Source organism: Myotis brandtii, unplaced genomic scaffold (assembly GCF_000412655.1).
Source record: "Myotis brandtii unplaced genomic scaffold, ASM41265v1 scaffold390, whole genome shotgun sequence".
In the NCBI taxonomy this organism is placed as follows: Eukaryota; Metazoa; Chordata; class Mammalia; order Chiroptera; family Vespertilionidae; genus Myotis; species Myotis brandtii.
This window is the reverse complement of record NW_005364954.1, coordinates 904,671-929,735: the sequence shown is the minus strand read 5'-3', so window position 1 is coordinate 929,735 and position 25,065 is coordinate 904,671. Positions and strand designations below refer to the sequence as shown.

Genomic DNA, 25,065 nt, shown 5'->3' with positions numbered 1-25,065 from the left:
GAACTGAACAATGATATTCTTTTTAGGCCAAAAAAGAAGAATCATTGAGCTTTTCTCTCACTCTCCTGCACTGATCCAATTGTGAATTATGAACAAAATAAAAGGATGGATAGAAATCCTAATAGCAACTGACAGTGCCATTTCTCCCGGGTAACCTTAAGGATCTAGGGAATGGGGGGAAGGAAACAAACATTTCTTAAGGGAACACTGTGAAGCACAGAATGATAGCTACCACTTGTTAAGTGCTTTCTGTACACCCACTCCTGCTCTAGGTAATTTACATGCATCAATTCATTTCGTTTTCACAGCAAGCTTAGGGAGGACTAAGATCCCCATTTTACAGATGAGGCCACTGAGGCTCAGGACAATTCATTAATGTGCACATGAACACCCAGCCAGCAATTGAGGAATCGGGATTGAATTTTCACATCCTTTTTGGAATGGCAGATACTCACGTATGTTATTGATCTATGGGAGGAAAGTGACATGTGGAAATCAATTTTATATGCTGGATTTTTGGTTCAGAAAAGGAAAGACCTACCTGTCTTTCAACTTTCACAAACTTCCCCATCATGCTTTGGTCTTCCATTTCTGATGTGGATGCTCGGGCTAGGTAGGGTTCGTTCCTAGGAAAGAGCCAACAGGCCTATAAGATTGTTACACCTGGTTTTGCTTTGCAAGGTCGCTTCAGCTAGGCGGGCCATGGTCCCAGGAGCCATGACTCCCACGCGCACCCTGTGCAGCTGGAAAAGGCCGCTCAATCCCGGAGGCGCATGTGGGCCGGGGAAGAGACTCAGTCTCAGGCTGCTGGTGGGGAGCTCCCCGAAGCGTGCGTGGTGGGGCGCAGGGAGGGGTCTAACCTCTGGAATTCTATACCGTGGGGGTCAGCATTTCATCCGTTCCATCTTATTAAGAGCGGAAAACATGCGGAATCTAGAAAATGGCGTGAAAGATAACGCGGTAGGAGTGGGAGTGGATGGGTGCCGAGTTCTGCTACTATGAAGTATTCTACTGGCTCCAATAAAACCTCTTATTTTATAAAAAAGAAACCATGCTTTTCATTTTCAACAGCCATAAGACAAAGTGTCACCCACGTGGTCTGCATAGAGACGGGAGGTCAGGGTTTGCACAGAAACCTTTCAAATGGCCACAAATCAGAACAGCCCTCAAACTCTCCATTCGGGGACCGGCAACCTCACCCGACCAGAAAGCAACCACTGAGACTCGGGGACGGGGACGCCCCAGGGGCTGTGGCGCCCACAGCCTGTCCGTCACTGTGCACAGACCCCACCTGGGAGACTGCTGGGATGGGTAGGTGAACGCTGACCCTTTCTGAGACTTCTTATGCTTCGGAGTCGATGGTGGTCCGGGGGTGAAAATCATATCTATTCTGGAAGAGAACACACAGTGAGGGGATTAAATGACAAGGCGCTTTACATGGGCAGAGAGGAAGCAACTCATTCTAATCCCTCCTGTCAGGTGTGGGTGTGGAATATGGAATTAAAGGGAAAAGAGAGAGGGGGACAGAGAGAAAGGGAGAGAGAAAGAAAAAGAGAAAATGTATCATCTCAATAGATTATCTTTTTTTTGTCCGCTGGTGTCGAGGGCATTGTCCCCATCCCAGGGGAGAGAGAGGCGGCCAGCCCATGGAGACAGGGTGAGGGAGGTGTCTCCTTAATTCTCAGCGGAAATGCCCTGTGCCCCACAGGCCTAGCTGGCCTTCAGCTCATCCGATGAGGCAGCCTTTCCTGCCACACCCTAGGCTCTGAGCTTGGCTCTGCAGGTCTCTGCTGCTGGGAGGCATCTCTGGCCATCAGAGGATAAAGTCATATGTCTAAATATAATCACATACATAGTCATACATATGGACATGTGTAAGTGTGCATATCTAGGGCTGAGTGCATTAGTAATCATATTATGGCTACTAATATATTCACAGGTCATATAATTTTTTCACCGCATGATATATATTTTGCAAATGTCATTTGATGGCTACATAACGTGAATGAGAGCAGGTACCGTTCTTTCCTTTTTGTTTTTAAGTAAACATATTTTTATTGATATCAGAGAGGAAGGGAGGAGAGAGAGATAAAAACATCAATGATGACAGAATCATTGATCCACTGCCTCCTGCAGGCCCCACACTGGGGATCAAGCCCGCAGTCCAGGCATGTGCCCTGACCTGGAATCAAACTGTGACCTCCTGGTTCTTAGGTTGGTGCTCAACCACTGAGCCACGAAGGCTGGGCTACGTTCATTTCTTGGTCTATGTTGTGACTGAGCAGGTGCGGCTGTTAGAGAGTGTAGGAGCGAGGCAACCAGTCGCACCTGGATTGCTCTCCAGCTCTGCCACCTCCTGGCTGGGTAAGTTTTGCCAAGTCCTTTGCCCTTTGAGCTTTGGTTTTCTCATTGGTGAAATGGCGCTTTTAACGCTCTGCCTCACAGGGTGATAAGGGATTAGACACATATAGGCAGAGCACCCAGGTGGTCAACAAAATATGGTGGCAATTAGTTGGGCATTGTTGCTGTTTCCATATTTTTGCTATTAGGATTGACATCTGATGCACATTTTTTCCAACACGGTGAAAAATTTATATTTAGAATTAGCCAGCTGGACTGGGTTTAGACGATTCCAATTTGGCTGGCAACATCCAAAGCATCGCAGCCAGGGGCCAGTCGGACATATGCTTTCTTGCCATGAGGCCCCATCAGGGGGCTGACCTTGGCCGTGTCAATGTCACCGAGCTTCCTCCCAGCCTGCTTGACCTGGAGCTGGTTGGCTCTGGCATCCGCAGTGCTTGATGGACTTATTTGTTCCTCAGATTTCTCTCTGCACTTCGGATGCTTTCTGAAGGCCTGGCTCGCTCTGCTCTGAGGTCCACCTGGCGTGGGCTCCTTAGCGGTCAGGAGAGCACCGTCCTCCCACGTGCGGCCGTCTTACCTGGTCTGAAGGTACTTGATCCGGGAGAGCATGTCGAGGTGCCCTGCGGAATACTGCTCAATCACATCCTTCACGTCATACGGCCTCAGCGTCTCCTTGAATTTTTTCTTATAGAGACGGAACTGTAAAATCCTGTAAGGCGAAGTAGAGACGTGTGTGTGTCATGCGTAGAGAAACTATAACTCAAGACTAGCAAACTCGGGGGCAGTGGGGGAAGAGAGAACCAAAGAGAAAAGGACTTGATGGGGAGACATTCCGATTCAGGTCCTGGATCCAGCCTTTCGAGCCACACAGACGAGGCTGGTAGAACCTCTCTGCCTTGGTGCCTCCCTTCAATCATTTGCATACTAAGAACATCAGAGTAACATGTGAGCGAACATTTCCCGAGTCTTCATTCAGGCACTGAGCTGAGTGTTTCATGAACAATCTGCGGACAGACCACTTTCTGGAAGGTGAGACTGTGGCGGAGAGCTCGGGCACTTCCCGGGGCGGGCCACCTGCCAAGAGCCTCGGAGCGCCTCAGACCAGGTCTGGATGATGACAAGGCCCGTGTCACACAGCTGACATCTCTCTTCCGGAATCGCCTTTTTAATCCTTTGGCTTGTAAGCTCCTCACAAAGAGAAACCAGCTTCTGTTCCCCAAGTTTTCTCAGGCTTGTAGTAAAGGGGGCATCCAGGACTCATAGATGCCAAGCCCTTACCTCCATCTTCCTGGGAACCAACAGTCACCTGAGTGGCTAATGCTCCTCGAAGCCCATGCTGAGGCCAGTGCCCACTGAGATGGGGCAACTAAAACCCCTAATCGCAGGTCAGCGGTAGGAAACAGAGCTGACCCCATCTAGTACTCACACAGGCCACTAGATGAAAAGTTCATCTGTGCAAAGTTCATTCTGTTTGTTACAGCCCATGGCTCCGGTCCCTCAGCACTATTCTGACATATTGATTAAACCATCCGACTGACTTGCCATCCCCTCCAACTTCGTGTCCTTTTATAAGCCTGCCCTTTGCACACCTCCATCTGAGGGAGGTGTCGGCCAACTGCGGCTCCAAGGCCAGACCCGCCCACTGCCTGGTTTGAAAGTTATGCTGCAACACAGCCACACCATGCATGTATGTACTGTCTCCGGCACCACAGAGTCAGAGTTGAGTACAGGCAGCAGAGATGCACGGCCACAAAGCGTAACCCATTTACTATCTGACTCTTTACAGAAAAAAGCCTGCCCACCCTGAACGAAGGCATCAGTGAACACGCTACAAGGACAGGGCAGAAGGCAGACCGGGGAGCATGGCAGCACAGGCCTCCCTCCGGGCTGGCAGATCCCTCCCTGGGTCTTCTTGAGTGAGATCATCCCACCCGGCAGGAAGCCAGGAGCTGTGCTTCACCAGTGGCACTGCGGTCACACTGGACTCGATGGTGTCACGAGAAAGCAAGGCCAATGGCTTTGCTGAGGTCTGCGTACGATAACACTCCCTGACTCACTGCACTGGGACCTCCTGCAAGTATCGTGACTGGCTCTTGGAGAACCAACTTAGTTTCTAGAATCCACTGTGGCAGTGAATTGTGGACTTTCTACAAGCCTGTATCCTGATCACAGTTGTTGTTAGGATATATTTTATTTTTTTAAATTGATTTGAGAGAGAGAGAAAGGGAGAGAAACACTGATTTGTGGTTCCACTTATTTATGCATCACCGACTGACTCTTGTATGTGCCTTAAGGGGGATTGAACCCACAACCTCAGCTTACTGGGATGATGCTCTAATTAACGGGGCCACCTGGCAAGGGCCTTCCAATCAAAGTCTCCTTTAAGGCAGCGGTTCTCAACCTGTGGGTCGTGACCCCTTTGGGGGCCTAAGGACCCTTTCACAGGGGTCGCCTAAGACCATCGGAAAACACATATATAATTACATATTGTTTTTGTGATTAATCACTATGCTTTAATTATGTTCAATTTGTCACAATGAAATTGGGGGTCACCACAACATGAGGAACTGTATTAAAGGGTCATGGCATTAGGAAGGTTGAGAACCACTGCTTTAAGGGGTAGCACACCCCATGACGGCATGCTGATGTACAATCATCTGTCTTCAGGCAGCATCCCCTTAGAGTATGGACAGACTCTGCATCTGCCTCCGGGTTACTCCAGGGCCTACCGCCCACCTCCCCAAAGCCAAGCGCACTTTACAAAGCCCTGTCCTGGACAGAGCTGGGGCCTGGGGAGGCCTCGGGCGGGGAGGTGGGGCCTCACCTCACGGCTCGGATGACGGCCTTCAGGGTGGGGATCATGTCTTCGATGAAGTCATTCCCGTAGTCCCTGTCTTCGGCCATGGGATCGCCTGTCCCGGCATCTGGGAGGGAGACACGTGTATCAACGGCGGCCACCGCACCTGCAGAGGCTCAGGGCCCTCCTTCAGCCACAGCCTTCCTGGCTCAGCCTCTAGGGTCTTTGTTCCCACTTCCGGGAACCCCGCAGGGTCCTCCAGTTGTGAGGTCACTCGGCCTTTCTGAGCATCCCCTCCTATTACCCAGAAGTCTGAGCCACGGGTGCCTGCAGTTCCCAGGGTGGCAGCAAAGGTCACACATGTGGGCATTAGTTCACATTCTTGCTCTTTCAAGTCCTCAGCCTTGTGACCTTGGGGGAGGTCACTCTCTGAGCCCTACTTATCCTCTTTCCATAAGTGAAAGGGAACACAGAGGTGTTGTTCCTACACCCTTGAGGGCTGCTCTCTGACACATCCTCCCACCCCTGAGGGTGCTGAGGCCCCAGGGCTGCGGATCGCTCTGCACCCGGCCCCTCTCCATCTTTCGCGTGGACTCCATGGCCATGCACTCATCATTGCCACCCGAGGGACCATGGTGACAGGCCCCCAAGCTCCCAGCCGCGTCTGCACAGGTGAGTGTGGTGATTATGGCCCAGGAACAGCTACCTGGGTGCCCCTGCCCTTCAAGCTGTGGGGATGAGTCATAGATGCCTCGAGTAAAGAGGAGGCAGTGAGCAGTGGGTTGAGGGAGGGCAGGGGATGGGCTACTTTGCAGACTGGAGAGTACTTCAAGGTGGGGGAGAGTTGGAGGGAGGGAAGGAGGGAGGGAGAGAGGAAGGGAGGGAGGGGTCTCGGGCAGGGGCGAGGACAGGCCTTACCTTCGGAGCTCTGCCAGAAAGCGTAGGCTTTCATGCGGAAGGCGGTGCGGAAACGCTCTTTATTGTTTAAGCCAACAGGCTTTGGCTCTTTAGAAGGACTTTCTTCTATGGCATCTACATTCAGAGGGGTAAATAGCTTTCCTTTAGTATTGCTACCACGAGGATTAGAAAGGCGAACCCGATCCAAGAGACCCAGCTTTTGGCTACAAAATAAGCAAAAGTGAACAATTTTCCTCCTTGAGTGCAGGCTTTTCGGACTTCCCGACCCTCTCCATACAGACACGCACATTCTGCTCCGCGCCTGAATGGGACGGGCGCTCAGGGCTAAAGCTGATGGAGGTGCTGGGACTGGGCAGGGCTGGGTGCAGATCCCAGCTCTGCAGTGGACTAGCTACACCTTGGGCATGCGCCTGAGCTCCTCCGGACTTCAGTTTCCTCCTATGCTTACGTGTAAATGTACTAGTAAAACGCTAGCCAGGTCGGCGTGGCTCAGGGGTTGAGCATCGACCTGTGAACTAGGAGGTCATGGTTTGATTCCCAGTCAGGGTGCATGCCCAGGTTGTGGGCTCGATTCCTTGTGGGAGGTGTGCGGGAGGCAGCCAATCAATGATTCTCTCTCATCACTGATGTTTCTCTCTCTCTCTCCCTCTCCCTTCCTCTCTGAAATCAATGAAAAATATGTTTTAAAAAAGACTATACAAATTGGCCCTCTGTGTCCCCCAGTTTCACATCCACAGAGTCACCCAACTGAGGATCAAAACAGTATTTCTGATCTGCACTTGGGAATCCACAGACATGGTGGGCCGACTGTAGGCATTGATCTTTGCCATTTACATAAGGGCCTGGGCCACGCATGGATTCTGGTATCCGCGGGGGTTCTGGAACCCATCCCCGTGAATACCAGGGACGACTGTAGTTAGATTTTTGGGGAGTCAAAAGGTACAGGTGGATTTGTGACTGTGGGGGTCAGCACGGTGTTATTCAAGGGTTCCCTGTAATCAGTTTCTTTTGTAGTTGCATGCATTTTACTTGTGGATTAAAAGTTGCTATTCTGAGAAAGGGTCCCTGGGCTTCCTACGCCCAGAATGTGGATGGCACATACACACAAAACAAAAACACCAGTAAACGTAAAGTTGCCCTGGTGCAAAACCCAGCTGCACCTTGACTTGAAGTCCAGCTCTACCCTTCACCATCCAGATGACCTTTGGGCACTTCTGTGACCTTGGGCCCATTTGTGAGCCCCAGTTACCACATCTTTAAAGTGGAGAGAAGCATTCCCACTTCACCTGATTGCTATGAGATGATGTTGGTCAAGGATTTGGCATAGAGCTTGGCACATAGTAGGTGCTCTAGACATTATTTTGTTCCTTCTATTTCTTTTTTTGTTGTTGTTTGTTTTTTCTTTTGTGCCTTCTATTTCCAATCCTGCACCTCTAGCCCTAGTGAGCATGCAGAATGAAGTCCTTTCTGTGTGGTACACAGCAGAGAGAAACCACTCTGCATGTTTCCACACACCAATATACTCAACTCAGTGCTTCCTCTCCATACCCCACATGGGGCTGACACACAGTAGGTGCACTTGTGGTATAAATGCGTGAGCAAATGAATCAGTTCTGCATGGAACTGAGATAATTAGCATTTCTAAAGAGTGTGTCTGGTTATGACAGCCATGTGCATGGTGCCAGCTGCTGACATCTTTGTGGTGGCGTGGCAAGGAGGTCACGGGTGCTGGGGCTGCAGAGGAGGCTGGATCACCCCCATTTCCCCCAACTGAGCAGGTGCCCTATGCTCTCTGCGCACCAAGTCCTCGTGGGCTGAGTCTAACAACACCTGCTTCCCAGGCGTCTGGGGAGCATCACACAGAATAACATCTGCCAGGTTTCTTGCCTTCCGCCTGGCCCCTGAGAACACACACACACACACACACACACACACACACACACACACACGAGGGAGCGGATGGCTGAAGCCCTGTTATACCGACTCCCTCCAGCCCGCTCTCTCACCAGCACCGCCCCTTCAATGCCCTGCCTGGGCCGATTCAGAGAAATGCAGTTTCCCTGACCTGGAGTCACAGCTTCCGAACCTGCTTTCCTCGCCGGAATTAGACAAATGGCTACCAGGACAGAGAATGACCTGTCAAGGCAGGAAATCGGCTGTACCAACGTGGAAAATTTCCCTACTTATGAGTGCGGGAAAGGGGGGCTGTGGCCCAGTCACTTCTCAGGCCCCATTCTTCTCGGCCCCTGCCCATGTGTCTTGAGGGTCTGTCCTTCTATGTCCACCAAGCCCCTCGCCTGTCCCGTCGCCTCCTGCACGGCTGGCCGCACTCAGGCCCACGGCTTGTCACACTCTTTCTTGCCTTCTCAGCTGCCCTCATCCTCACCTGCCCTTTAAGGCTGCCTGAGCGTCCCCCTTGGACATTCCGCACCCGCCTCTGCTGCACAGACACGCTGTGTTTTCCCGTCACAGTTTGCCATACTGTGTGGAGATGGCGCGTTCCCACGTCTGCCCGCCCGCTGAACTGTGTGGTCCGAGCAGAGCAGAGACGTTGCCTTATTATCTCCGAACCCAGCACATGGCCCTGCTCGGCACACCCCGATGGGCAGGGTAGCAGCGAAAACCACGGGCTTTGGGGCAACAGCAGGCTGCATGGGCCTGTCCTGAGAAAGGTGCGCCCTAGGACACCGGACTCATTCTCTCGGCTCCCTGCTTCCTCTCAGCCCTGGCTGCACACGGCTGACTGAGGGGTAAGTGAGCAATGCATGCTGAGCGCCAGCCAGTCTGGGATGCCAGCGCCTTCCAGAAACGCTGGCTGTCACCATTATCTCCGTTAGCAATCCTCTTCCCGAAGCAGCCTAGGAAGGTTAATGATGTGTGGAAAGGATGGGTGCCATTTCCTGGGCCACAAAAATAGTTGTGTGCCCTTGTTTTTTTAATGAACTGAAATGAGTTCCTGGGAGCTATCATTTTACAGCACTCCTTTTAATTGTTTATTTCTCTATTACAATCGGCATTCAATATTCTATTATTTTACAGTACTTATTCACACTAGACTCAAATACTCCCCATTGTCACTGAACTTGACCTCGGCAGGAGATAAGTCTATGCGGACTTAATTCCAATTAAAATAAGCAAAACAAAAGCATCGGCAGCCACTCTGTCCTGCCAGGAGAGCCCCCGGAAGTGCTGACTATCGGAAAGCTAATGAGAGGCCTCTCCGGCTTCTATCTGCTGAGTTTAGGATTCGCTGGTTTGGCATTTACACGGTTCATTGCAGCCTCGAACAGTCTGAACGGCCGCGCTCCGTTCACTTAATGCCCCATTGTTCAGAGAAGATGGCTGATAAGATGTGATTTCATCAGCATTAGGAACCCGGAGGCGGCGGCCACAAGTCGAAACTCACAGCCGTTGCATAGAGGCTTAGGGAATTCTCCCTCCAGCAAAAGTGGGCGATCAGCTTACTTCTAAGTTGTGTTGCCTGAAATCTGACATGCCCAAAGGTTCGTCACGTGCAAGGCAAAGTGCACCCCTGAAACTCAAACCCATCCCGGCCTTTCTCCACTCGGACTTCCAGGGCAGGACTCGGGCGGTGGGCTCTGAGGTGCTGCGGGCCTGGCAGGAGAAGCCCTCCCTGGAGCTGACGCCCCATTTCCTTGGAAAGTGAGGACAGGCAATTCTGAAACGTGAACTGGGAAAACTGCAACTCAATGGGTTGGGGACGGAAAGGTCAACTTAAGCTTGTTCTGTCCGGAGGGAGGCGGGAGGGGCTCCTGACTCAGCTCTCAGCCCCAGGGAAGTCCAGCCCCAACCCTGGGCAGTTCCCTGACTGCACATCTCCGGGCCTTTGCACCTGCTGTGACCTGTTCCCGGGAAACCTTCCACCCTCCTGTCATCTAAACGGCTCTTTATCCGAAACGTGGCTAGACATAGTGGGGAGTGCTAGGACGCTCACTGTCGCCCCCAGAGCCCACGGGCTTCACCCAGCACGTAGCCTGTACTTTGATTCTCTCAGAAACTCCTGTCTATTTTTCGATTGGTTCATAATTCAGAGGGAATGGGGTGCTGTCAATGGGCACTCCCGCATGTTCCAAAAGGAGAAGTGAGACCGAGCCCGTAGGACATGCCGGGAATCCCTCGGAGGTTAAATCGGCCCAGGCCTCGCCTCTGCATCTCAGTTACTCGCAGCCTGGCCCCATTGGCAGGGTCTGGATGGCAGAAAATACTAACAGCGGTCGGAACGGGGCCAGGCTCTTATTTTGCTCCGGGTAATAATTTTCTCATCAGTAAAATGAGGGGCTTGGCTTAATTGAGCTTTCGATTCCTGCACACCTTTAACAGTCATTAATTCCGGGGCACGGAAGGAGGTTTATGGCCAACATCCTCCATCACCCCGGGAGATGAATTTCATGTGGCTGATGTCACAGGGAGAAGGCAAAGCCTGAATTATAGCGCCTGCCGATGCTCCTTCCCTCAGGAGTATATCCTGGCTCCGAGCCTTTCCCTGCCTCATGGCAGGGACTCCAGCTACGTGAGCCAAGAAAAGGCGGAAGAAAACAAAACAACAGATTAGGTTAACAGTTCCCAACTGCCAGTGGCTGAGGCCATGAACTACTAAGATAGGCCACGTCCTGCTCTCGCAACTTTCTTAGCTGTATAACCTTGTGCAAGTCACTTGCCTCTTTGAACCACAGTGTTCTCATGTGTAAAATGGGGGTTAAAAATAGCTTCTACTCAAGGGCTCACTGTGAGGCTGGATGTGCTTAGAACTATACCCGGCAAGCCGTGAGCATTCTTTATAAATGGCTGTTATGATGCTTAAATTCTCTGATCCAAAGAATGATCGTCTACTAAATCTGACAGCTGTGCCGGGAAGGACATAATACAAGACAGGAGATAAAGAAGCTGCCTGGAACACACTGCTTCCCTCTCCAAAGACGAATGCAGAGACAGCCCAAAGGCTGCTGTTCAGACTGAACTGCTCGGAAATACAAAGTGAACGACTGGGCTCCAGTAAACAGCATTGTCAACAGGTACCTGTTTTGAACATTCGAAAATGCTAGTTTCTATCAAACATATGCCCCTGATCATCAGCCATGCTGCCTGTCTAATGAACAGTCCTAACTGATGCTTAAAATGATGTCCCAGCCCTAGCCGGTGTTGCTAAGTGGATAGAGCATCGGCCTGTGAACTGAAGGGTCCCGGGATCGACTCTGGACTAGGGCACACGCCTGAGTTGCAGGCTCGATCCCCAGTAAGGGGTGTGAAGGAGGCAGCCAATCAATGATTCTCTCTCATCACTGATGTTTCTGTCTCTCTGCCCCTCCCTTCCTCTATGAAATCAATAATAAACACACACACACACACACACAAGGACACATGATGTCCCGCACACAACACCCCCGTCTTTTCTGGTGCAATCTGTGGAATAAATGAGGCTCGGAGGGGTTTATTGTTGATGGTGTGTAATGCAGTATTATCTTTAGGGGGTTAAGAATTTATGGGTAGAACTGATGCCTGTCAGGGGCAACTGTGATTTTTGTCTGCTCTATGTTTCATCCCTGTTTTTCAGGGAAAAGGACCGTATTCTATTGGGGAACTGATTGTCCAACTTCAATCAAGTGACTCTAACGGGAGCTGCCAATCATAGCATCGTGACCTCACACCCAGTCACTCTAACAGTGGACACATGGCCCAGGGTTGGGCTGGCAGTGGCTTCTCACTCTCTGAGCCAGAGAGTCTGTCCAAAGTGTGCATGTGGGACACAAATTGGGCCGACCCAAGGGCTTCCCTGGGAATTTTTGCACTGGAGCTGCGTGCAAAGAAAAAATGTAGGATCTTGGGGCTGCCTGCACCCACACTTTATCAGGATGGCGAAGGTCGGCCGAAAGAGTGAGACCACAGAGAGAAGCAGAGGCGAGAGAAGGGAGGAATCCCAGAAGGCCCCATTCCTTGTTTGCCATGGGTTCCCAGCACATCTGATGGGTGACTTGAGCCATGACATTTTCCTCCCAGTCCAAGGTCATTTAAGTTGGGTCTCTGACACTCACAGAATATAGAGTCTGCCTATCCATCATCCACCTACCCACCCACCCACTTTTTCTGTAAGCTTCAAAATGCCTCTCTCTGGCCTTCATTAACCCAGTGCACTGTGATTTTGGCATGGACGTTCCAGTTTGGCTGAATTCTGTTCATGCCGGTACAGAAAAGGCTCCTAAGGTAGACTGAGTAACTTGTAGTATCAACACTTGCATGATCTAAAACCCTGTTGGTCCTGAGAGAAGGAGGGGAAAGAGCATCCCGCTGGGAGTCCTGAGACCTGGCTGTGTCACCCCCGGAGCTCACAGGCCCTGTAACTTGGGGTGAGCCTGCCCACCCTGGGAGGCTGGGCTTCTGTAAAAGCACCCCTCTGAGGTGTCTCCCCGCTCTGCCTCTGCAGTTCCCCTGCAGATGTCCCCTGAGCCTCCTCGGCAGTATCCCCCAGCGCCCCCTACAGCCCAAACTGGGTCCAGGAAAGAAACGCGCATCCTTTGAAAACAGGCACAAAGGCGGCGGCATTGCTTCTGTTGGGAGCTCAGTGCTGCCTGTAAGGGACTCTTTAAGGGGATAGGGCACCATGGACCCCACTCAGAAGGACGGACCCAGTTTCCCACAGACCACTGTCCCCAGGTGGTTCCCTACAAGTTGGTCTAGGGCCCTGCCACCTCCTCTGCCCCGCTCCTGCCAGCTGCAGAAGGACGTGGTTGAGCTGAACGTCTAGGAGACTGAGTGCCAGGTCCCCAAGCAGTCTGTCCACATAATAGAGCAAACACATATCTAAGCTGACGTTGGCAGGGACGGTCCTGCTTCACAGCCTCGAGCAGGTCCAGCTCCCTGCTTCACGGCATCTTCCCGAGAGGGAGCCAGAGGGAGGGACAGAGAAGCTCACAGCCTCACTGGGGCGCCCACAGCTGTGCGGCCACGAATTCCAGTCCTGACTCCCTTTTCAAAGAGCCACCCGGGGGCCCCGGAAGCAAAGGAAGCGACACGTAATGAAGTACCATGGTCTTCGTGTTCAGACCTGAGTTTGAATTTTGGTCTGTCACTCAGTGAGCCGGGTGACCCAGAGGGAGTGAGCCCCCATCTCCTCAGTCTAAACATGAGGCTCGGGGGGTGCACTGTGGTGGGGAGGACCCCCTGAGAGAGCAGGTACAGGACTCCCGGCACCGAATCCACCTCGAGGACAAACTCAGCAAGTGGCCGTGGCGGTTATCACCAGGAAGGTGTCCTGGAGTAAATTAACATGAAACTGGGACAGGGAATAGTGGTTCCCAAACTCTCTCCGTGACCAGCATGGCCGCCCAGGGGCCCTACACCACACAGAGCTGGGCCCTCTGTCGGGACACAGCGGTGGAAGAAAAGAAATTCACAATCAGAAACGTACCTGGCTGCTGCCTCCAGCTGTTCCTTCCTATAAGGCGAGGAGGGAGAGAGAAATAGAGCATGAATTATACAGAACCCTCGCCCCAAAATGTGCCCCCAGCTTCCCTTTGATGAAGGCAGAGGGAGAGAGAGGAACTCCAGGGCGAGGCGGTGAGTCTGGAGGGGACCCACTGAATGAGATGGGCGTCTCCAGCTAGACCCCAGGCCCCTGCTGCTCTGCCCGCTCAAGGCTCTTCTCAGCCATTCATTCATCCATCCATTCACTCATCTAGAAAATGGTTGCCGAGCACCTTCTCTGCCCCAGGCCCTGTGCTGGGCTCAGGGCATTTGTCTAGCGATGGGGACAGACCAGGGAACCAGGAATGTCATCATTTAGCAGCTACATACTCATTGCTCTGTCACCACCATCATCACCATAGTCGACATCATCATGGCAAATATTACTGAGCAATAATTAACAGGCAGAGACCATTATAAGTGCTTTTTATGTATACCAACCCTATGGAGTAAGTATTATCATGCCCATTTTCCTGATGAGAAAACTGAGGCACAGAGAGGTTACGGGAATTGCTCGAGGTCTCACAGTTAGGAAGCAGCAGAGTCAGGACTCAAACCCAGGCCACCTGGCTCGGTGCCCATACTACTAACCACGAGGCCGCGTGTGCTCTGCACACATTTGTGACTCTGAGCCTTCACTCGGCTCTGCCGGGAATTCCCTGCCTCTTTCCCCTGCCTGGGATAGTCACGCTCATCCTTAGCGTTCCAGCAGAAAGGGCCCCCCTTTTTTGTGTGTTTTTTATCCAACTCCCCAGGGTCTACACTGAGCTAAGCTCGCAGGTGGGACAGTATTCAGATCGCATGGTGTCAGAATTACGCAGTAGCCCATGAACTGCTTGGGGCCAGAGCCTCGGTATTTTTAGCTCCAAAATCTGAGCACCCCATACCCTGGCCCACGGTGAGTGCACAGTAAACACTGAGGGAATAACTGGCCTATCGCTGGGAGGGGGGAGGGGAGAAATGGGGAGAGAAGAGGCACAGTGGTAGCAGAGTACAGGGACAGCTGAAGAGTTAGGAATTTCTAGTTCATGGTCAGCTCAACATCTGGTTCCAGTCTGGCCTTGGGCTGGCCACACAGCCTCTGGCCCATTTCCCCCCCTGAAGCACGAGGACAGAGGGAAAGGGTGAGGGAGTGGGCTGAGGGAAGACAGGAGGAGGAGAACTGGGGAGCAGTGTTAAAGAATGAGGGGCATCCCTTCCCATCCTTTCTCCTTCTCCCAGACCATGAGCTCAGGCCTTCTCCATCATCACACTCCCCACTACCCCCTCCCCAGCCCTCGACCCTGACTCACCTCTCCCCAAGATCTGCCCCATGGTCTCACCTCCAAACACACCACCTCTTACACCTGGCCCCACCCACTGGCTTCCCATCTGTGCCAACGATGACAATGAAGGGTCCTGCTGATGATGGCCAATCCTCCGCCTGTGATTCGGAGCCCATGCCCTCTGCCCTGCTCTCTCCTCTAGTCCTCCCTCCCCACTGTGCCCACCTTTACCCGCTCTACCAGGCCCTTCCCATTTCCAGGGCAACGTGCCTTACACTTGAGAACCTCTCAGTCATTTTGGAGGGCGCCTGTGAGGATTCACTGAAACCTGAACTTGGAGGTCTGGACCGTAGTGCACATCTAATAAACACTAATTTCTCCCGCCCTTTCCCAGGTGCTGGCCATGGAAAGGGGTTTTTATTTTTTCCCTTCCTTTCCTCTCCCCTTCTGAGAACACAAAATGACATCTTGGGGTCCCCTGAGGGTCCCTCCTGCAGCTTCTTCCGCCTGGCCATTCTCAGCATCCGGAGTGGCAGCAGGTGCAGGCCATGTGGGGTAGGGGGAGCATGCATTGCCAGGGTGGCCCCTCACACTGGCTCCCCACTTCCTCAGCCACTGATCCCAATCAAACATTGATATGACCTTCCCTTATCAGCCACTCAACATCGGCACCCTGAGTCATCTGGGGTTTCTTTAAAAATGATTCCTGCCCGGCTGGCATGGCTCAGTGGTTGAGCGTCAACCTATGAACCAGGAGATCACAATTTGATTCTGAGTCAGGGCACATGCCTGGGTTGTGGGCTCCATCCCCAGTATAGGGTGTACAGGAGGCAGCCGATCAATATTGATGCCTGAGTCCCCTCCGGGGGAGTCTGATTAATCACCCTGGTCCCTGGGAGTTTTTAAGCTCCCTGTGATTCTAATGTGTGCCCATGGGCACCAATGCAGACCCATGGGAGGGGCAGCTGGCCACGCCCTGAGCGGTCCAGATGGGTCACCCACCACTTGCCTGAAGAACGGAAAAGAGACGACTGACTCATAGAACCTCCACGTGGCCACCAGGTCGATCCTGTTGGGGTTGGTAGCATAGTACCGCCAGGCAGCCTGCGGGGAGAAGAGACCGACCTGGTGTCACCTGACTGCTCACACGGTCCCACAGCCTTAGCGCACGGCTCATGCCCTTGGAGGGAGAGACTCTCAAATCCATAGGAAGACAAATATTGTCCTTGGTGCCACATCTGGGTGCAGGAGACAGCGGAGAGGGGGTTTGAGGCTAATGTGCTAGAATTACTGGATACTGGGATGGTGTGGGGTTGGAGGGTCATGGTGTCCACTCTTGGAGACTGGGGCTGGCCTGGAAACGACAGTGTGTAGGGCAGCATCTAGGACCATCCCATATCACACCACGGAGACACTACCCGGACACAAGTCACGAGTGGGTGGCCATTCAGTCCCATGCAGCCGTAGCCAGGACTCTCCACTCTCCTGTTCTCTGTGCTCCCCACGGCCAGGAGGCCACGAAGCACGAAGTCCCTCTGACGTGATGGGAGCACTCCTGCCTTTGCCTCTCACCATCGTCCCAGCCTCCAGCCCAGGGCGGGGCCTGCTGGCCATGGAGAGCCGGCAGGCAGCCAGCAGCACTGCCGCAGGATGCGTGACAGCGGAACACAGCGTGAGTTTCAGTCCCCGTGTAAGGCCTCTCTTCCTCTCTGGCTTATGGGCTCCAGAGCCGAGCCCTGGCAGAGGTGAGGCCACACCTCCTTGTAGCGACTGGCTCAGCTCCTGGACGCCAGGCTGACTTCCTGGTGGGTCCCCCAGTCAAGACTGGGGTGGGGAGTAGAAAGACCCAAATTCTCCACTGCAGCTTAGTTAGTAAAACAGCAGATGGGCCCGGCCGGTGTGACTCAGTGGTTGAGTGTTGACCCAGGCACCAAGAGGTCACCAGTTGGATTCCCAGTCGGAGCCATGCCCAGGTTTCAGGCTCAATACCCAGTGGGGGGGCGTGCAGGAGGCAGCCGATTGATGTCTCTCTCTCACTTATGTTTCTCTCTCTCTCTCTCTCTAAAATTCATAAAAACATATTTTAAAAAACACAGCAGATGGGTTGGTCTGAGTCCTGAGATGGTCTATTTCCTGATTGGCTTAGAACCCGGAAGAAAGAGGGATAGGACTGTCACTAAGCACAAACAGACAACCACAGAAACACCACAGCCACCCATGTGCAAGCTGGTCCTGGGTTGGGTCCCAGGCCACGGGCATGCCCACTCCTGTACAAGCGCACACACACACGTACACATGCCCACACACATGCACATGCCACCACATGTGCATCACATACATGTACACCCACCCACGTGTGCACACATGCACCAGGCATGCACACAGATTTAATCCCATCCAGCTCACTCGCAGCGGACAGACCTGAATGAGCTCAGCAGCCGGCTTCCTCCTTTTCTCAAAGTGCTTCTGCCGGTGCTGCTCCTGCACCTTGAGCGCCAGCCCGGACCCCAGGATGCCCTGGAGGGAAAGTCAGGCTCGGAGTCAGCCCCCCAGACGCTCCTGGGAACCCACCCCGCTCCCGGCCACAGTGACAACACTGGGTGCTGGGGAGAAGGGGAAGAGGCCGCTGGGTGAAATGGAGCCTTGCAGTCTGGGAGGCCTGCCTCTGCAGCTTAGTGGCGCTCTGCCCGCCACCTCTGCCACTCGGCACTTCCTGACTCTGCCACTTTTCAGCCGTGAGGCCCTGAGCAAGTCTGTTATCTGTGTGGCTCAGTTTTTCCGCAGACATGGAGCTGAGCAATCCCAGGACAGGCTCGGAGATGCCCTCCAGGGTTATGCCAGAGGAGGGAGACTGAGCAGTCTGAAGATGGCAGCGGGACACTGGGTCGTGGAGGAGGACTCACTCCCGGCAAAGGGACCAGCACAGCGCGTGGCGGAGAGCCGGCACCACGCTGCAGGGATGGCTAGTGAGTGGGCAGCGCTGGAGTTCATGGCGTGAAAGGATGGAAGGTGAGGGGACAGGCAGAGCGGGGCCGGGCGGGGAGGGTCCTGGGTGTGCACTCGGGTGCACACTGAGGTACTCACGGCCGGCAGGGCAAAGAAGGAGACGCCGATGAGGGAGAAGGTGGCTGCGATCAGACGGCCTTCCCACGTCTTGGGGGTCTTGTCTCCGTAGCCAATGGTGGCCAGTGTGATCTGAAGAGAGAGGGGCTCAGACGTGGAGTCCCCAGGGAGAGGGAAACCAGGGGTGTGTCCCTGAGCTCCCCCCATCATATCAGCCTCTGTACTGACTTGGGGGCGGGGGGCTGTGACCATTTAGAATGAGATCCCGTGGGAGAAAAGCTACCAAGTATCAAGGAACTTACATGGGGCCCTTGAGGGCACACCTGCCCTGAGTTAAGGATTTCCTACCTAAAATCGACGACTCACAAATGTTTCAGTAACTGCAAACATGTTTGTGCATGTCCCTATGTGTATTTGTGTGATTTTGTGTATTGCCACGTTACCGAGTATGTGTGCTTGTGAGTGCATTTACATGTATTGTGGACACAGGTGTGCGTGTCCAATGTCTGCTATGTGCTGTGCACTCCTGTGTGTGATCACTTGTATTAACGTGAACACATGTACTTGTGAACCCAGGAGGCAGGAGAGCAAAGCAGGTAAGAGCTTGGCCTCCACAGCCCAACAGCCGGAGTTCAAATCCCAGGTCAACTGATTCAGGCAGACCCTGAATCAGTTCCTTACCCGCTTCATGCCTCAGTTTCCCCATTTACAAAGGGTCCAATAAGAGTTGTTTGAGTATAAGCTGTGTTGATAAAGTTGACGTGCCTAAAGCAACGCTCTGGAGCAAGTATGCCTTTGGCAGGTGCCACCTTGTGCCACGTGTCCCTGTGGGAGTGGGGCTGAGTCGCTAGGTGTGTCTGAAGGCCTGTGTCACCGTGTGTGTTTGCACACGTGTGGCTTGGTTGATAACAGCCTACAACTAATGAGGTAAGGGCCCTAGTGACCCTGGGACCAGACTGTTGCGAGGCCTGACTTCTTATAAACACGATGGAAAGCCTGCTTGTTCAAAGCGTGCAGCCTGTGAGGGGTCGCCCAGGGGCAGGATGGGAAATGGAGGCGGTCTCGCTCTCACTGTGACTGCAGAGTGCAGCCGCCCATCTCTCTCTGTGGATAAGAGGCCATCCCCATGGTGGGGGAGGGGGTTTGCAAGGGGTGACTCACCAGGCCCCACCAAAGGGCGTCTGCATAGGTCTCAAACTCCTCTTTCATCTCTTCTCCCTGCGCATCCACCTCCGGCACGTCTTTCTCCACCAGGTAGACAAGAAACGAAGAAAGGATGAGGGTCAGGAAGCCGATGTACCAGGCGGTGATGAGCTCCTGGAGAGAGCAGAGAACAAGGGAAGAGGACCCTGGAGGCCGTGGGGTGGGTGCTGGAGGTAGAGGCCAGCTCTGCCAGCTCTGTGACCCTGGGCAAGTTACTCACCGTCTCTGGCCCTCACCTCCCATCACTGTAAAGTGGGGCCAGTGACATGGTCATTATTTCCAGCATGAACACCATGAGTGCCTGGCTGTAGGTGGAGGGGAAGATTTCCATCACTGGGGGGAGGACCCCTACATCACAGCTCCGAGGCTTCAGGGGCAGGCGAGACTGCTGCCTCTGAGACAAGGCTTGGAACTCAGGAGACCGATTCCACGCAGGACTGGGCAGAATAAAGCTCGTTCCACTGGAAACTGACACGAGGGGGGGGGGCAGCTAGTGTGCACAGTGGCAGAGCTGTGGACAGGCCCAGCCTGCCACCAAGTGCCTGTGTGACCCTGGGCACAGGACCCTCCTCCCAGCCTCGGTTCCCCGAGTTTTACAATGAAAGACCGGACCACAGAGTTCCAGAAAGTGCCACCTGCATTACTGGGGGAATGCAGAGGCAGTTTTCATGTGAGTCACCTACTGATTGAAACCATATTAAAAATGAGCATAAATGACACCTAAAACCTATTATGTCATGCATGTTATCACATGACAGACTAGGACACATGAGTAAGTAAACCAGAGAAAGGTACTGCAAAAAAAGTTAAGGAAGAGTAAGGATGGTGCAGAGATATGGCAAAGATGGGCGTCACTGGAGTTTAAACACCCGACCAGGACAATCCCGAAGGCTCGCTCTCCCTCATTCTATTCCAACTTCAAGGTGCAGCTTGGTAGCCTGGGTGGGGAGAAAGTCAAGGTTATGGACGCACACGATCTGGAGATTAGGTCTGTCACCCCCGCTGAGTCATCAGAGAACAAAGTTGTTCGTATCAATATCCGTCACCTGTCTGGCCGCAGGCGGCCGGTCAGCGGGCCTGTGGGTCGCTGGGCTCTCGCTGACAGCTCGCTTCCTGCCTCTGTCGGGCCTTTGCCGACCCTGGTTGTGCTGCCTGAACAGCCCTTCTCCACGGGACCAACCAGAGCTTGGCGCCAACTGCAGTCTCATGTCCCCTCCACTGTGAACTTCCCCCAGATCTGCTTCCCGAACTAGAGAGCGGGTTTATCTCTAGTTCCTTTATGTCTTGGCTATTTTCTTTCTTTCTTTTCTTTTTTTGTTAATCCTCACTGGAGGATGTTTTCCCATTAATTTTTAGGGAGAGTGGAAGAGAGAGGGAAAGACAGAAACATCGATGTGAGAGAAACACATCGATTGGTTGCCTCCAGCACGAACCCTGACCAGGGCCCGGGCCGGTCGGGAACCTACAACCCAGGTACGTGCCCTTGACCGGAATTGAAACTGAGACCCTTTGGTCTGCAGGCTGACACTCCATCCACTGAGCCAAACCGGCTGGGGCTGCCTTTGCTATTTTCCAAGCAGACTCGTCTGAATGTCTAACACTTCATTATGCACAGTGCACACGTGTGAGCGCACGCCACAGAGAGAGAGGTTCTTTTAGACGGTGCATGCGACCCAGCCAGCCGCTCCCCTCTCCGGGGTCTGCCCTGCAGGGGGCTCGAGTGGGGAAGCAGGAACTGGCCCTCCCTCCCTGGGCTCCTGTGTGAGCACCAGCCTCCGGCCTCGCTGTGTGCAGTTCCAGCGTTCCTGCGTGTTTTCATACGCTCTGACCCCCAGATGTGAGTCAGAAGTTTCATCTGATGCTTAACCAAACACACATCCTATGCCCAGAAAAACTAGCTGCGGGTTATTAAGAGGCGGTATAATGGTTATGGGCGAGGAGCAAAAATGTGTCCCAGTCCTGTGCTTTGCGGCCATTTAAAAGGCTATTCAGGGTAATCCTGCCTGGACGCGGTTTTCACCAGCAGCTCCGAGGCAGAGCCTGTGGCTGCTCCCGGCGCCGTGGCTCCTGCACCTGCCCGAGCCCCTGCGTCAGTGGCGGCTGAGGGGTGGGGTCTAGCCAATGTGGGGAGTGATGGGCGGAGGGCCATTCTGCAGGGTGCTCCAGGCCCCTCTTCCCTCGGCTCGGTGACTCAAGGCTCATTTTTAGGAGCGATGGGGCCCTCTGGCCACATCAGAGCTGTGTGTGCGAGAAGGTGTCAACATTTTTTGCGTCAGGTCGCCGACACTCCCGGGCTCCTTGGTTCTGGGAGCAGAGCCTGGCCTCTCCTGGCCCTTCGGAGTCTAACTCTGTGGGACATGGGCCTGGAGCCCTCGTCCCCTGGTTCCCCTGGACAACTCCCTCCGCGGGGTCCTGGCTCTGCTTTCTCCTGCCCGGGCCTCCGAAGGGCTTCCCTGCCTGAGCGAGGCACACGGTTCTCCTGCACTCTCCAGGGAACAGCTAAGGTTTGGACTAATGGAGCACCTGGCTCCAGGCACAGGCTCTGCCTGCCTCAGTTTCCACCCCTGCTCAGGTACAGGGCACTCTGGGAGGGGATCAGACTAAGCCCCGTGGTCCTAGCTGCTGGTCTCGCTCGGAGAGGTGAGCTCCACCACGCCCAGCAGCAAACCACTGAACCTGCGCTGGAGCCAGGCTGCCTGGTGTGCGTCCCAGGGCATGACCTTGGGCAGCTACTTCCTCCTTCCGCATCTGCTTCCCTGTCCGTGTGATGGGAAACAATCGTGCCTGACTCCCGGCTGAGCTGATCCGGGCTCGGCACCGACTAATAGCAGCTGAACCTTTTCCACATGCTGGGCGTGTGCTGGGTGCTTGGCACCCGAGGTGACAGCAGTGCCAATCAATCTGCGTGACTCTGGAGCCTTCTCCTCCCCCGACGCTACCTTGCCTTAGCTCAGGTCTCCCTCTCCACAGCCCAGAGGCAGAGGCCTGAGGAGCCCTGCCTGAGAAATGAGGAAACTGCGGTCAAACATGGTTGAATGACAGGTCGTTTGTATCTGGTGGAGCTGAGCCGAGCCCAGGTCTACCTGCTTCAGTTCCCCGTAGCCCACCTGCTTCTGCCCTCCCTCACCCCCCCTCTTCTTGTCACCAGTGGTGGCAGAATACCCTCTCCGGGGAAACCTACTGAAGGGCATGCCCTGGAAGGCCTCAGGGGTGAGAGCCCACATGGCCTCTCCGTGGCACCTACTTTGCTGTGGGCGCAGATGGCCGAGCCCAGGAGCTTCCAGGTGCCGCCCCTGCGGTCCATCCGCAGCATGCGCAGGATCTGCAGGAAGCGCAGGCTCCGCAGCGACGTGGCCAGGACATTGCCCTGGTTGCCCACGGCGACCACGGGCACAGAGGCAATCAGCACGAAGATGTCTGGGAGAGAGCACAGACAAAGGGCCCATGACCAGAGCTGTCCGGGCTACAACGAAGCCACCACAGGCCCTGTCTGCCGGCACAGGCGAGTGCCAAGCCCTGCCTGTGAAATCGTGAATCAACCACACGAGGGAAGTGGAATCAGTCTCCAGGGACAGAACATGGGACATACTAGAAAGGTGTAGTTGAAGCCACATTTTCCTGACAAAAGGAGAATCTACTGGAATGGAGAGGAGGAACAGAATGGCTGAACTCAAAATATCTGGAGAGAGTCAGAGGAGTTAAGATGAATAAACTCCTTGATAGGGAGTGAGCGCCCCACGACTGGAAGTATGCAAGCAGTCTGTGTGACCAGCTGAAGGCTGCTGCGAAGGGGACTGGAACATCAGACAGGAGGGCATGTGGACCAAAGGCCTTTGGCTGGCCCTTCAGCGCCGACGTTCTATAATCTGGACACTTTAACCATCCCTGGGATTCTATGTTCTACGTCCCCTAGCCATCACTGTGGGCAGACTTTGTCTTGTCACGCTATGATTTTAGTAGGATGTTCAGATGGGACATATGGGTCTATGCTGCACCAGGAAGGGAGAATGACAGCTCCCACCTTCTCTGCTATCAGAATGCCTGCACCTGAATGAAGGGCCCAGGGACACCTCCTCAGAGCCACTCTTGGGTCAAGACAGAGCAACATGGTGGTGGTGGGGGCGGGGAGGGGCATAGGTGCTAGGTTCATCCAGACCTGGGTGTTAGGATGGAATATACTGTGTGACTGGAACATGACTCAGCTCTGTGAGCCTCAGTCCCCACCTCTGGAAAATGGGCACAACAGGGTCCGATAGAAACAATTCTCAGCCTGCAGTGGTGTCTCTCCTCCCACCCCACCCCCATCAGTCCAGATATGCAGGGATGACTGGGTGCTACGATCTAGGGACCGAGATGCTCAACAGCCTGCAAGGGGCTGGCTCCTTCCAAGTCCAAATGCGAGAGTGCCCCCACGCCCAGGAAGAATCACTGCTCTGTGGAATCATGAGGAGGAGGCACAGAGAGGGAATTCAGCAGCAGGAGGAGATTATGGAGGTGGGGCGGGGGGGCAGGCTGGGCTGGCCTCAGCAGAGCCCAGGCATCCCCAGAAGAGTGTGGGAAGGGGACTTGGCCGGGTGGCTCAGAGGTGGGCTTACCCAACATGCACAGGGGCTTCCTGGCAAACTTCAGCCGCCCCCGCCAGCCTTTGTAGCGGCAGCAGCAGCCAGCGGCCCAGATCCTCAGAGCAAACTCGGCTCCAAAGACGAAAATCGCAAACGTTTCCTGTGTTGAAGAAATAAGCGGAGACACGGATTGACCAGGGCCCACGCCTCGGGAACCCGCGGTGGCTGCAGCGGTCGCTGCTCTGTGGTGGAGGGGAGGGAACGGGTCCTCCCCTCCGTTGGACAGCTCCTGCCTTCATTCCCTTGGGCTCAGGGTCCCGAACACTCAGGCTTGCAAAGTGATGACTTGTTCTTTTTTCTTTTTAAAAAATATTTTTATTGATTTCAGAGAGAAAGGGAGAGGGAAAAAGAGAAACATTATCAACTGCCTCCTACACGCCCCCTACTGGGGATCGAGGCTGCAACCCGGGCATATGCCCTGCCTGGAAATCGAACCAGCGACCTCTTGGTTCATAGGTCGAAGCTCAACCACTGAGCCATGCCTGCCAGGCCTTTTTCTATATTTCTGCTCCAATGGATTGTTTTTTTAATCCCTCTAATGTGTTCAATGCCCCTAATAAGTGCAGTTGTGTTGAAAAGAGAGGGCCCTGGTTTTGCTAACTGTGCCAGTGCCACTGGGCCTGGCTCCTGGGCCAGGCACCAGCCAGACAGGGTTCCGTAATATTATCTTCAATTTACACTTTGAAAAACCAAGGCAAGAAATAGGGAGGCATATTTCTCAAGGCTACGCAGTGGCAAAGAAAGCAGCCCAGGCTAGGAACCTGGCTTGGAGCCCATGTCGTAAGCCCCATGCCACCTCCTGGGTCACTGGGTGGGCCCCGTCTCTCCTGCACCTCCCTTTGATCAGATAGGACAGCTCTGCCTCCCTCTCTCTTTGGTGGTCTCCGGGGGCCCTGGGGAGCGGCTGCTCCATGGTGACCCCAGAAACCTAGTCCCTGGAATGAGCGGCTCGCCCAGGATCCACCCGCTCAGGTCTCAGCTCGGGATGTGTGGATCGTAAACACCTGTTCTCAGAAGGAATCTATGGCCTTGGAGCCAAGGATGGCAAGTGAGTGCCAGGCAAAGCTTCTGCTCTTCTGTGAACCCTAATTGGGGGACTGGCACCCGCTCCGGGAAGAGGTGGGCTGAGTCCGCATCCAGCAAGGGTGTGGTCACCCCAAGGGCCAGGGCCCTCCTGGGGCCTCTGCCCGGAGCAGAGGAGGCTGCTCCCAGCCCTTCGGCATGGCTGCCCACCTGCTATTTGCACGTATTTCAGGCCAGGACGTGAGGAATCCGAGTCAGGGCCATTAGGCAACTTGCCGAAGAACACTAGGCCCCTCTCTCTGTACCACACCCTGATGGGGAACCGAAAGGA

The 25,065-nt window shown here is 54.0% G+C and overlaps 1 protein-coding gene across 1 annotated transcript in view; it reads right to left on the bottom strand.

Annotated features, from left to right (window-relative positions):
* KCNQ3 (potassium channel, voltage gated KQT-like subfamily Q, member 3) overlaps positions 1 to 25,065 on the bottom strand; it is a 190,673-nt gene that overhangs the window by 7,596 nt on the left and 158,012 nt on the right. Inside the window, exons 4-15 of the mRNA XM_005872798.2 lie at positions 23,685 to 23,811; positions 22,334 to 22,506; positions 19,048 to 19,203; positions 17,908 to 18,018; positions 17,245 to 17,340; positions 15,829 to 15,927; positions 13,503 to 13,525; positions 6,080 to 6,282; positions 5,189 to 5,288; positions 2,942 to 3,073; positions 1,292 to 1,390; positions 542 to 626 (exon numbers count right to left, since the gene is read on the bottom strand). Coding sequence (XP_005872860.1) covers positions 542 to 626; positions 1,292 to 1,390; positions 2,942 to 3,073; positions 5,189 to 5,288; positions 6,080 to 6,282; positions 13,503 to 13,525; positions 15,829 to 15,927; positions 17,245 to 17,340; positions 17,908 to 18,018; positions 19,048 to 19,203; positions 22,334 to 22,506; positions 23,685 to 23,811 — 1,404 coding nt within the window. The remainder of the gene's footprint in view (positions 1 to 541; positions 627 to 1,291; positions 1,391 to 2,941; positions 3,074 to 5,188; positions 5,289 to 6,079; positions 6,283 to 13,502; positions 13,526 to 15,828; positions 15,928 to 17,244; positions 17,341 to 17,907; positions 18,019 to 19,047; positions 19,204 to 22,333; positions 22,507 to 23,684; positions 23,812 to 25,065) is intronic.